General features: G+C 36.3%; 1 protein-coding gene across 5 annotated transcripts in view; it reads left to right on the forward strand.

Moving 5' to 3' along the window:
* Positions 1–13,915, forward strand: part of LOC133533112 (P protein-like) — a 77,238-nt gene that overhangs the window by 42,256 nt on the left and 21,067 nt on the right. For 3 of the 5 annotated variants that reach the window (XM_061872066.1, XM_061872067.1, XM_061872068.1), the window contains one exon: positions 3,661–3,812. In XM_061872066.1, coding sequence (XP_061728050.1) covers positions 3,661–3,812 — 152 coding nt within the window. Of the gene's footprint in view, positions 1–3,390; positions 3,813–13,915 lie in introns of all 5 variants that reach the window. The other 2 variants (XM_061872069.1, XM_061872070.1) reach the window with 2 other exon arrangements.

The following is a 13,915-nucleotide window of genomic DNA, read 5'->3' on the forward strand; positions in this document are numbered from 1 at the left end:
TTGGTGGTGCTTACGCCATTATCAACGATGCTCCCATATTATAAACAACGCCGCGCTACGCAGTGCGGCGTAAGCGCCATCGACATTAAGGTCCCTTTTTAGGGTTCCGTAGTCAACTAGGAACCCTTATAGTTTCGCCATGTCCGTCTGTCTGTCTGTCTGTCCGAGGCTTTGCTCCGTGGTCGTTAGTGCTAGAAAGCTGAAATTTGGCATGGATATATAAATCAATAAAGCCTACAAAGTCGTACAATAAAATCTAAAAATTTAATTTTTTTAGGGTACCTTCCCTACACGTAAAGTGAGGGTGAACATTTTTTTTTGCTTCAACCCTACAGTGTGGGATATCGTTGGAAAGGTCTTTCAAAACTAATAGGGGTCTTCAATAAACATTTCTTGATAAAGTGAATATATTCGGAGATAATTGCTCCGAAAGAAAAAAAAATGTGTCCTCTAACTTTTGAACCATAGGTCCAAAAAATATGAAAAAAATCTTGGAAATAGAACTTAAGAAGGACATTAAATGAAAACTATAGCGGATATGATCAGTTTAGCGTTTAGCTGTTTTTGAGTTATCGCAAAAAGTTTCCCCTTCATAGTAAAAAGACGTACACCCACAGCTCATCCCTTGGTTAACAATCTACCATACTTTAAGCTCCAGTTTAGCTTATTGTGACGGAAGAGTAACTACGGAACCCTACTCTGAGCATGGCCCGACATGCTCTTGGCCGGTTTTTATTATAGATAATGTCACATTTATTCGATGGCGTAACGTGACGTACGCGTTTGTGTTTAGTCTTATTTTGTATGGGATTTTGAGTTTCCAAAACGTGCCAAGCGGAACGGACGCGCTGTGTCTAAATCCGTTACTAAATGAGACTTAACGCAAACGCGTACGTTACGTTTCGAAATCGAATAAATTTACGCTAGGGGCTCTGTAGGCCCCTTAAACTTTTATATTTTAGGCTGGCTTCACACGTCCGGAATGTCTCTCTGAATTCATAATCGGAATTCAGATTCTTAATTCAGAAAAGCTTTGCCTCACACATGTCTTAAACATTCAGATTGATCAGTTGTCTCACGAACGTCTGTCTCACTCTCTCCCATGAATGTCAATGGCAAATTCATAATCTGATTCCAGCGTGTGTGTGCTCATCCATACATAAAGTATAGAAAGAGGTGCGTCCGGAATTCATAATCTGTATTTTCAATATTCTGAATTCATAACGCACGTCAGTATCATTTTGACAGATCAATCTGAGAAATTAATAATCTGAAAAAATCTGAATGTGTGGGGAATAGTTAAATTGTATGAAATTCCGTGCGTTCTGAATTAATAATATGAAATCAGATTCGGATTCAGACCAAATTCAGACTGTCTATTAAGAGTCATGTCACTCATGTCATACGAACCTAATCGCCGCCATATAATCGGATACGTTCTCATTTCAAAATGACATGCTTAAATTACATGAAATTTGACATGCACATTCAACTTACAACATGGACCATTGAAACTCTAGGACCATGGGGTCCCAGCGCGCACAAGTTTTTGCAGAAATTGTGAAGCGTCTGGTTGACGTAACTGGTGACCGAAGAGCTGCCGGCTTCCTCGCACAACGTATCAGTATTGCGATATAACGAGGAAATGCCGCCAGCATCCTTGGTAAAAAGCCTCAAAGGCCTATTTTAGATTTAATCTAGTTATATATTTAGTAATCCTCTATATATATCCATTATGTACCCACATTGTTATTGTACTTATTGTAAATAAAATGATTAACATAGACGTAGTATTATATAGTCGTGTCATACGAATGCGTCCGTAAGGGACAGAACATACGCAATGCGACAAAATTAAAAACACGTTTTAACTTTCCTGACAACATACCAAAAACAACCTACGTAATTTGGTCGGGTTCATTGTTACCCACTGCGGCGGGTAACAAAACACATCTACGTCACTTAGAACTTTTTAGAATTAGGCGTAAAGGAAAATGAGACTATGACAAGGACAAACAATAATAGCGCTTTCTCCGCTACTCCTACTGAAAGTTCCATAAGAGCATCTCGTTCGGTCATCTCCATTGGGATTACCAGATTAGGTATAGGTATTGGATGTAGGAAAACCTTTCTACCTATCATAAAAAGTTTGTAATACGATATCAACTGAAGACTTTCCATAGATGATCTAGCCAATCGTTGACATTTTTACTTTTATTTTCATGTTTCTGTCAAATCATCTTTAGTTTAATTTTTATATTATTTATATTTATAATATTTTAGATTTAGGTATATTTTAGACTATACAAACAAGTATAAACAAATAGACATGTATTAGTTATTAAAAATTACAAACAAACGCTATGATATGAGCAAAAACTAACGCAATAACTAGTGTTTTATAACTCTACAATTAAAGAATAATATATACCTAAATTCTACTGCCAAATGCATTTTAAAAGCCGCTAAACTGCAAAATTGACAATAAAAATAACATAATGCGAGGGAGATATCGATGTTGAAGCGAGTAAAAATGTGTGGTTCCAGAGAGCGCGAACCCGAGATGACGAGAAGCCAGTAGGTACTCGTTGGTATCTCTCAAGAACTATATAAGTACTGTACTATTCATAGAGAGCGCAGATTATCTAGCAAACCGTTGACATTCTTAAGAGTTTTAGGGTCTGTGTCACAATGTCCAAGTAACGTCCTGAATAAGCTACTTGCCCATTGACATAATATATATATCTCAGGACGTGCCTTACGGGCAATAAGAATGGGGCCAATACAGCGGTATTACGTACACGATTTTGAGCCAATCGCGCAGTCCCACGCCACAACGCGATTGGTTGACGAGTTCGCATCAAGCGCGCGATTAGTCGCAACTAGATGCGTTAGACTGCACGATTGGCTTGAATTCGTGAGTGACACCACTGAACTAGCACCATTCTTAGTGTCCGTAAGACTCGTCCTTAGATATATGTCAATGTACTTGCCAGTTATCTGACGAACTAAGTCATTGTTGACGTTTTACAATGTTCAAATAAGCTTAACTGGTAGATAAATACCTTTACAACTAAAGGTAGTTTTATCTGACGGTTAATTAGCTATCCAATACTTGGGCATCGAGAATAGGTTCTGTTTCACAATCTCTAAGTAAAGTCCTGAATAAGCTTTTTGCCACTTATCTGACGAATAAAGTCATTGTTGGCGTTTCAGAATCTTCAAATAAGCTTAACTGGTAGATAAAGTGCTTAGTTATTATGTGGCAGTTAATTTATTTGTTAATTAGCTATCCAATACTTTACTCAGACTTTGAGAAACAGACCCTTACAGTCACATTTGTGTAAATATATACTGTTTACATTTAAAATGTTAACATTTTTTAAATAGTTTTTACAGACTTATGGATAAGTAACAGTATCAAATAATATACGAACGTACTTATTCGAGTTATAAAATTACAAGCAAACGCTATAGATAAATATATATGACTACAAGGCGCAATAAATAGTGTTCTATATTGAGACAATATATTAATTATGCAATTCTAGTGCTAATAAAATAGTAAACAATGTAAATACAGTGCAAAAAATAAAGTGACAAACATTAAAAATAATGTGCAATGTCGTTCATGAAGCGAGTAAAAGTGTGGGGTTCCAGAGAGCGTGAACCCGAGCTGACGCGGAGCCAGTATTCGCTCGTGTCGCAGGATCTCACGGCGGGTGCACTGCAGCTGTGGCTCGGGTTACCCGAGGAGGTGAAATACGACCCGGCGCTCGCGGCCTTCAGGCAGTTCTATGAGAAGGAGACGGGTGAGTTTGTAAATATTTTGATTGAAACTTTCACTTTTACAATTATTACTATTCACATCAACGGGACTTATTGCGTATCAATTTTTGAAATGACTCCGACGTTTCGAGGACGGCCATTGTCCCCGTGATCTCGAAAAATTACTTAATGATACGCAATTAAAACTTAGTTAAACGCGATTAAGTCCCGTTTTCCTAAATAATAAAGTACAAATACTTTGTTTTTTATTTTGATCTCTTGAACTTTTAAGACTATCGAAATTCCAAAAGCGTTCCTGTTACCACAGATATAGCTTTTATATTTACACTTTTTCTTTATATATATTTTCGCTGGCGGAAAACTAGCTTACGCCATGCATACCACAGAACAATAAGAGGATAGATATTATAGGTATGTATGTATACACCGTTTTTTTACGAGTTAATACATTTGCTACTAAACATATTACCAGGGGTCGTACAAAAAGTGCGGATGACGTCAAACCACTTATAGGTGATTTCAAATAGTATTTTTGATTTTCATAAACAATTATCACTTATCAGTTATCAACCTCTTTATTAAACGATATCGATTGACACATTGTCAATCAGATAAACAATAAATTGACATCGTTATTGTTTAGCTATTGTATCTTCACGATTATATTTAGCTAAAATTTATATTTACTAATGTATAAGAAAACGCTCTAAAATGTCATCTTTACTCGAATATTGTGGCAATTTTCCGTTTTTGGAGGTACGTGACAAACACGTGTACTGCTAATCTTACCTACTGTTCCCAGTTTTGACTATTAAACCTATTTATCTGAGGATCCCACAGACTTGTTCTAACTAATTTCAAATAATTATACCTTATGGTAACAAGTTTCGTGAAATGTATTTTATTCACTACATCACCCTACCACCTGTATTATTAATTCCATGGATTTATTTACGATTATTTTGTTACTTCATTAATACTACTTTGTTACTACATGTCACACGGAAGTTTAAATACAAACTCAAACATCACCCTGTGTGCAAGATTACGTCATTTTTACGTCATCCGCACTTTTTGTCCGACCCCTGCATATTACATAAGTAATATCTCGAATGATCGATGTTTGAAGTTCGAAGTGACATTGATATGTCACAGTTTTCAATTGTTTCGTTGTAGTTAAATGTAATACCCATGTTACAACAACGGTACATGCAACATTGAATGACTTTTTATTGAAACAAAAAAGGAGGCAACGAGCAGACGGATCACCATGGTAAGCGATTACCGCCGTCCATGGACACCTGCAACACCAGAGGGGTTGTAAATGTTACCGGCCTTCAAGATGGGAGTACGCTCTTTTCTTGAAGGTTTGGTTTTGGTTTATTTAAATTAACTATGCCATTAATGCCATTTAGCTTCCTTAAACGTACTTACAAATACCCCGAAGTTAACAGAATTCAATAAAAACACGGTCTAGATACTGTAGATAGTTATGTATTGTCCGCTTCGCATCCCAGATTTTACGCATACGTTTAGCCGTCTAGAAACTCGAAAGCAATAACCTCTTTATAGCTCACAGCTTCGAGAAGGTAGTAAACACGGCCGGTTTGTGGCTCTCACAGAATATGAAATACTTACAAGCAGATATGACATTAACAGTGTCATTTTTATTTCATTTAATTCTGTATTTTTTTTTATACCACGACGGGGGCAAAGAAGCATACAACCCGCCTGATCGTAAGCAGTCACCTGCAACTCCAGAGGACAGATAACGTTGCAGATGAACGTTGGCGGTCGTGGGAATCTTGAGAGCTTCCATGTTGAGAAAGTCGGACTCGGACATAATATTCAATCGCGACTCCGGCCTTGATTAGTGGATAGGGATTGCAATCCGGTCCGGCGGATCCGGTAATCCGGCCGGATCCGGCACTTTTCAGGAGCTACTGGATCCGGTAAAAATACACCGGATCCGGACCGGATCCGGTAAAATAAAAAAGCCGCCTAAATACAGCACACGCTGTGCGTGTCAGATGAGGAAAAACCGACGGATGAGAGGTATAAAGTTGAATAGAACAAATAACTAATGAAGAAGTTTAAATATAGTGAGATAAAAATATATTTATTATGACGATAACTGGGAACAGGAGAGAATTTCTTCTTCTTTCATGTTGGTGGCACGATATGACGATTACATAAATACTGTAATAGAAGGAAAAATTAAGGGATGGAGATGCCATGGAAGGCATTTGTAATTTATGCTAGAGAGAAGGTTAATGTTATGTCATAATGTTGTGATAGCAGATTAAAACTAAACAAATGAACAGGATTAAGTCGGCGGTTGACCGACTTTAGTTGAGCTTATCATATATATGTATATTGATAATCTTTAGTTTACTCCGATTATATATATGATAAAATATAGATTCTTTTCTATTCAAGTTTAAGAGAGAATCTTTTGTCTTCACAATTTCATCCAATTTTATGCAATTTCCTTCATCTTCGTACGTACGTGCTACTCTACGTCTAGCCAATTCTTTACTTGATCCATGTAACTTTTCTTAGGGAGTCCCTTTCCGCGATGGTTTTAATCCTACACTCTATTATTTTTGCACGAGATCGCCGTGTCGTGTTTCGTTCCCTATAATTTGCCCTTCTATCCCTAAACAACATTTTTAAAAATCATACATTCTACTACTTTTTCGCACAAAAAAATGAGAGCAAGATAATATTGTAGCGCATTTAATATCATTTGGGTTAAAAGTAAAATATATATCTTCTTTTGTTACTAGAATGGATGTCAACGTTACAAAGAATTCAATCAAAGAACAGTTACGAAAACTTGTCCTTTCAAGGAGTTCCATTTCCCACCCCACATCCCATCATCAGGCTTTGGAAACTACTCAAATTCATAATTATTATCTAAAATTTGAGTACTTGTGAATGGTCAAATATAATAAAAAACCGATTTCACATTTTGTTTTTAAAGTGATATTGACATTGTAACACTTTTTACTACTAAGTTTTATTTTATTTTTAAGAAGTTATTTGTTAACTTCAAATTATAGATTTAGAAATACGTATTACGCAAAAAACTAGAAAAATATGTCACTTAAGTAACTTTAATATCCCTATACCAATCCGGATCCGGTCCGGCCGGATCCGGCCGGATCATGGCCAAAATCCGGCCGGATCCGGCCGGATTGAAAATCAATCCGGTTTGCAATCCCTATTAGTGGATAACTATAGTCCGACCACTTTGAAACGAGTACTGCAAGTAGCTTCGATATTATCAATGGGACATTGCTAAGCCATCGAACGTACTCAGTTACTCACTCTACTGCCTTCACAGGCTCCACAAAATGTTGTACTTTGACAGAAAAAATTACTATCTTTCTGGTACTCTTACATAAAGCGATAAAGTCACTGGGTTACTAGGTATAAAATAAATAAATGTTATAGGACATTATGATTATGACACAAATTGACTAAGTCCCACAGTATGCTCAGTAAGGCTTGTGTTGAGGGTACTTAACAATGATATATATAATATATACATACTTAAATACATAGAAAACACCAATGACTCAGGAACAAATATCCATGCTCATCACACGAATAAATGCCCTTACCAGGATTTGAACCCGGGGCCATCGGCTTCGTAGGCAGGGTCACTACCTACTAGGCCAAACTGGTCCTCAAAGGTATATGTATTATTAAAATTCGATGCAATACCAAAACATTGAGACATTTACTACGTAATTAATACGCGGTATTTTCGGGCCGATACAACATCCATCTCAAAGGCCGACAAAGCACTTGCTGCCCCACTGGTGTCCATGGGCGACTGTAATGGCTTACCATCAGGTGATTCGTCTCCTTGTTCGCCTCCAAAATTATAAAAAAAGCCCACGTTTAAGTGACGTATCTACTTATTTAGTCTGTAGCCCGTCTGTTTGTCTGTACGTATGCATGTTCGTATATACCTCGAACCAGATTTAACCGGTTTAAAATAGCTCGCCTGCAGACTTGGCGCGATGACAAAAAGAATACGTTTTATTGCGTTTCATTATATATTTGTAATGATGAAATGCAATATTAAAGACTTTTATGGGTACCAGATATTGAAAAGATAATTAACGAGTTACTGTTTTGATTATGGCTGAGTGAAAAAAACACGGTGTTTTTTTAAACTCCGTTACTTTGCGGGTATGGCTTTACATGTGAGGAAACTGAATGGCATTTTTTTTTCGTAAAAATAGTGTTGGTTTGGTTTTTTGTAAGGTGGAGGTACTTCCCCAGTCGGGCTCTGCTCTAGATCTGGAATGACATCCACTGGCTGTGCCCTACAATACAAAGTGAGATGACATTCATAGTGCCCATACCTCTTTTGGACGTAGTCTAAAGACATACTTGAGTTATTCTCGAAATCTTTCTAATGAGCCTACACTAGTGTGTTTGTGTTTTTCCATCGTGGAGTTTTTTTTTACATTTTCAAGTGCATCAACAGAGCAGCTCCATTTTAGCATTTATTGCATATGCATTGTCATCGGAAGGTAGAAGGTATGAGGTACAGAACATTACGGCCCAAATAAACTGGAATTTCCTGGAATCAACGGGCATTAGTAATGAACTTTAAGAGGCTGTCAATACCTAAAGCGCGCACACTGTATATTTGTATCGGAGTAAATGAGATAGCACTGTCGCATGTTACTGGGCCTGGGCAAGGGAATAATAAGAAAAATATTTAAATAAAAAAAAGTGGATTATTAGTGTAATATTTTACTCAATAGCGGTTTAGATATAAATGTTTTGAAATTGTGATTTTAATTGCAGACCCATAAGTCAAAACAATAAAGACATAGAACCGTTTAATTGTGATTTTAAGACCAATCTTTGCAATTATTTTCTATCGAGCCGATTTCGTTCAATCATGTATCGAATACAACCACGGTCTTTGAAATATTATAATTAATATGAACATATATTTTTTCTTACTTGACTAAAACATATAGTCTTTCTTAAAAAACTGTTTAAGTAATATCAATTTCAAGGATATTGGGTGTTGACAGCCTCTTAAAGGGATGTCACAATAGATCACTGCTTGGGCAACGTGGCACTCAAAGGTCCATAAAATCCCAATAAATAAGTAATAATAATATATACATCTACTTACCAAGTTTGAACAGTATAGCTCTTATAGTTACGGAAAAAAGTGGCTGTGTCATAAACGGACAGACAGACGGACATGACGAATCTATAAGGGTTCCGTTTTTTGCCATTTGGCTACGGAACCCTAAAAACACGGTGTATATATCTTTGGCACATAAAGCTAAGATAATGTCGTCAGCCAATACATATTTGCCTATAGTATCAATTGCTTAAACAAACAGACCTTGAAAATCCCACGGACTCTCTTTGTTTATACACCTCTAATCGTTACTTGGTATCAAGGCAAATATTTAAAGGGTCCTCGCGAAACACGTACGCGACATAGCTCCTTATTCCATCGTGATAAAACGCAAAATGGCATATATTTTTCATGTGCAGTTGCCATCAGATATAACGGAGCGGCCATGGTGCTCACAAATATCTGAACACGCCTCTATTGTCAAGGCGTTAGCGTGCGCGTTCAGATATTTTTGAGCGCCTCTGCCGCTCCGATATATTTGATTGCTGTACAGATTCGCCTTATAAAGATGTGTGTAATACGTAATGTCGAACACAAAACTATTAAGTGGAAATATTTTACCATGTATCTAAGAAATGAGGATGAGCTTTGCTCCTTTTGCGGGAGGTGCGGTGATAAAAACGTGACGATGAAACCAATTCAAATTTTTTACCGATGGTTGTTACATTAAACGTTACACTCGACCCGTCTACAGGGGGCCTACCGCGAAAACCGAAATTCGCTAAATGCGGGGATTTTTCTCTTTTAATTTCACTTAGACGTACTAAGAGTGACAGAGAAAAATCCCCGCACCTGATAGCTCTATATATATATATATATAGAGCTATATATATATATATATGTATAACTATAGCCTATATATATATATATATATATATATATATATATATATCATTTATTATACGGCGCTCGAACTCGTCTGCGATCGCTATCAGTTACATTGCAGGTTATTCAGGTTATCCAATTCAGCCGACCGATCAAATACCGCAATGTACTCATCATTAAACTCTAATTCGAGTTCTTGCACCGGCAAAAGTTGCTTTCCACCAGAGATGTGAGAGAATGCGTAACTATTAGGAATGTATTGGTTAAGAACCAATAGAATATTGTACACTAGAACTGCGCTGAGGGGAGCTATGGAGGAATCTGGTCTTTAACAGAAGGACATGATGTCACTATCGTCAGTATTGAGGGACCGACTAAAGAAGAGGGAGGCTAATAGGTAAAAGAAGGGATTCTATTACTTCGGACAAATTAGCGTCATTGCTCGCAATAATGTGGATATGACTCAAAAGTGATTAAAAAATTAATCATTTAATTATCAGAAAATTTAGAAAAATTACTGATTATTTTCTTTTATAAATCTACATTATAAGAAATCTTTGTATTATTTATTGACTAGAAAAGAAAGAATCAAAATTAAATAAACGCTGCCAGCCTTCTGGGTACCATAATGCACGAAGGTGACCTGGGGAGCATTTTTTATTTATAAGTTTATTTTAAGTTCTATTATATTTTAGTTTTAATATTAATAATTAGTTTATTTATTTTGTTCGTTTTTTTAGTTATATACTATGTTACTTGATTAATTAATACATCCATTAAATGTACAGAAATAAACATAAAACAGTTCGAATTGAAAAAAAAATGATTATTTTTTTAATCAATTTTGGAGTTATGTCCACATTATTGCGAGCAATGACGCTAATTTGTCCGATCTCTGCTTATCAATAAATACATCCCTCGCAACGCATCCTAGCGCATCTCCGGTGTAAACGCAGCTTACATGAAACCTCATGTTACTCATATTTAATTCTTTGTTTATATTTTCCTGGTATTCATTTGGTATAAAAAATTGTAATAGGTACTTTAAATGTGATGACAAAAAAATTTACATTACTTTGACGACTGTATCATAACATAACTATTATACTATGATTACGAAGGTTACGTTTCCTTTCAAGATGGCTACTCTAATTATCATGCCCTTTTATGTTACACGCGCCATTCACTAAAACATCAGCAAAAAACGAACTACTGAGATGTTTTCAAGTGTTTAATAAGTTTTTTCTCAAACTTAATGGAAACATAATGGATATATACAGATGATTACTATAACTAGCTTATATCTAAAATAGGCTCTTGAGACATTGTACCAAGGATGCTGGCGGCATTTCCTCGTTGTATCGCAATACTGATACGTTGTGCGAGGAAGCCGCCAGCTCTTCGGTCACGATATAATTTTTATTAGGTACAGCTGTTTAGGAAGTAGGTACCTATACAGGGTGATTAAGGAGACGTGAGCAGTTGATACTACCTACTTATTCTACTTCCGTCAAATACCGATATTCTTTGTTTTATCATGACGACCGGTCTGGCCTAGTGGGTAGTGACCCTGCCTATGAAGCTGATGGTCCCGGGTTCAAATCCCCTGGTAATACCATATATTTGTGTGATGAACATGGATATTTGTTTCTGAGTCAAGGGTGTTTTCTATGTATTTAAGTATTTATAATTATATATTATATATATCGTTGTCTAGGTACCTACAACACAAGCCTTATTGAGCTTACTGTGTAGTCAATTTGTGTAATAATGTCCTATAATATTTATTTATTTATTTATTATTTATATCATGAGTATCATGACCAGTATGAATGTCAAATTAAATGTCATCAGTGTCTTAAAAAATCGTACGTAGGTATCTCACTCAAATGTGAAAAATTATTATCTTTATAAATAAATTCAATTCAATTCAAATATACTTTATTCATGTGGGCCTAGCAACAAGCACTTATGAATAGTAATATAATTATCTTAATCTAATTATCAGAGCAATTTATTGATGTTGTAAATATTATTCCTGTGCTACTGTGTAATTCCATATAAAGTGCTGTCATAACGGTTTTTATTTTTTTATACTACGTCGCGTCGGTGGCAAACAAGCATACGGCCTGATGGTAAGCAGTCTCCGTAGCCTATGAACGCCTGCAACTCCAGAGGAGTTACATGCGCGTTGCCGACCCTAAACCCCTCCCCCCCCCCCCACCACTATGTTTACACAATGATTATCATCATTTTTATCTCATGGCTCTGACATTGATCCTAACGAGATTATAATTGACATTATATTGTCATTCGGTGTCGTTTACGAAATGGAGATTGCGAATAACTATTGTCATTACGGTGATTATTCTTATTTTATGTTTATTTTTGGGTATAGTTTGTAGTAAAAAAAATTTTCTACTCGTCGACTATAATGGTTGAATTTAGTTTTTTTATCTTCATTTTAGTCTCCAGTCGCCCACTGCTGAGCCTAGGCCTCTTCGTGTACGTCACTTTTCCCGGTCCTGGGCTAGTCGCATCCAGAAGTGTCCCGCGATTTTTCTAAAGCTGGCCATACACTCTAGGGCATATGCCTGCGCAGCTTTATCAACTGCACAGGTAATACGGAGCGTATGTGGCATTCGACTGTGCAGTTTCCTACACAGCTTTTTTACCTGTGCAGTTGAACTGTACAAGCAAAACTGCGCAGGCATACCCTAGTATGTATGGCCAGCTTAATGTCATCGACCCAACGAGCCGACGGTTTTTTCTTAGATTTCTTAATACCAAACCATCATTACGTACTTTTTATGTATGGACTACCAACTAAACTATAAGATTCAAAATACTAAACCGGCGGCGCAGGGCGCAGGGCTGGAGTCGCGCGTTTATGTCTTTTCTACTACATTTTTGTCTACTGAGAATTTTCATTAATTATTTAGGTTTAATAGTAAAAAAAGTATTATTTTAGATGACTCGTAGAAAAACTGTCGCCTGCGGTATTTCCGGACCAAAGAGAACTAAGAAGATGTATGGAGTGAGCACTCTTGGTCTTCTTAATTCTCTTTATCCCGGACCGATACGACCTTCAAACCTTCAAGAAAAGAGCGTACTCCCATCTTAAATACCGGCAACGCACTTACATTACAACCCCTCTGGTGTTGCATGTGTCCATGGGCGGCGGTAATCGCTTACCATCAGGTGATCCGTCTGCTCGTTTGCCACCTATATCATAAAAAAAGGATTGTATACGATTGTATAAAATTTTCTATTATCGTCCTTCTATTATCGTCGGTATTTTTAATTTTTAAAAACATGATATCCCTGATTGCGTTCGTCCAGTAGGGCTAAGATGGTCGGCTCTTTGTCATTTGTCTCCATGCCTGTCACGTTCTAACAAGTATGTAAGTGCGAAAGTGACAGGCATAGTGACAAGCGATATAAATGGAACCATGCTGCCACTGCAGACTCGAGGTTGTCACGGTAAATGACATAAAATAAAGATAACAAACGCTCAAAGTACACATACTCTGTTAGTGTGTCATTGAACTTCAAATTACTAACGTACGATGAAATTTTTTTCAAATTTGTTCATAAATAGTAAATACACAGAATTTACCAGAAGGAGAGATATCTGCGCCCTACCCATCTCAACACAATTCAAGATTATTTCCACCACCCGATTAAAAGTAAAAACTACATTCGTCTGATCCTCTAAAACTGTCAATAAAATTGTACAATAAATTACTTGAAGAAATGAAAAAAGAAGAAAAAGAAAGTATTATTGCAAAGAATTTTAAACAAATGCTTATTACAAAAACCTATTATTCTGTGAATGAATATTTAAATAAATAAATAAAAAATTTAAGCGTTCAACTATAAAATGTAATTGTATAATAGGCTTGTTACAGTTTTTACCTAGTGTAAAAAAAACCTTAGTTTAAGTTAGCTTAAGTTACTTATAAGAATTGTCATACCCTTACAGGGCTCATATTTGAAACTTTTCTTTCATAAGGACTTATGTACAACATGAAAGCAATATAAACTATTCGAATATTTCAATTTAATATAACTTCAAAGTGGCACCAGTTACCGAGAAGCTAAAGGAATCCA

Source organism: Cydia pomonella, chromosome 28 (assembly GCF_033807575.1).
Source record: "Cydia pomonella isolate Wapato2018A chromosome 28, ilCydPomo1, whole genome shotgun sequence".
In the NCBI taxonomy this organism is placed as follows: domain Eukaryota; kingdom Metazoa; phylum Arthropoda; class Insecta; order Lepidoptera; family Tortricidae; genus Cydia; species Cydia pomonella.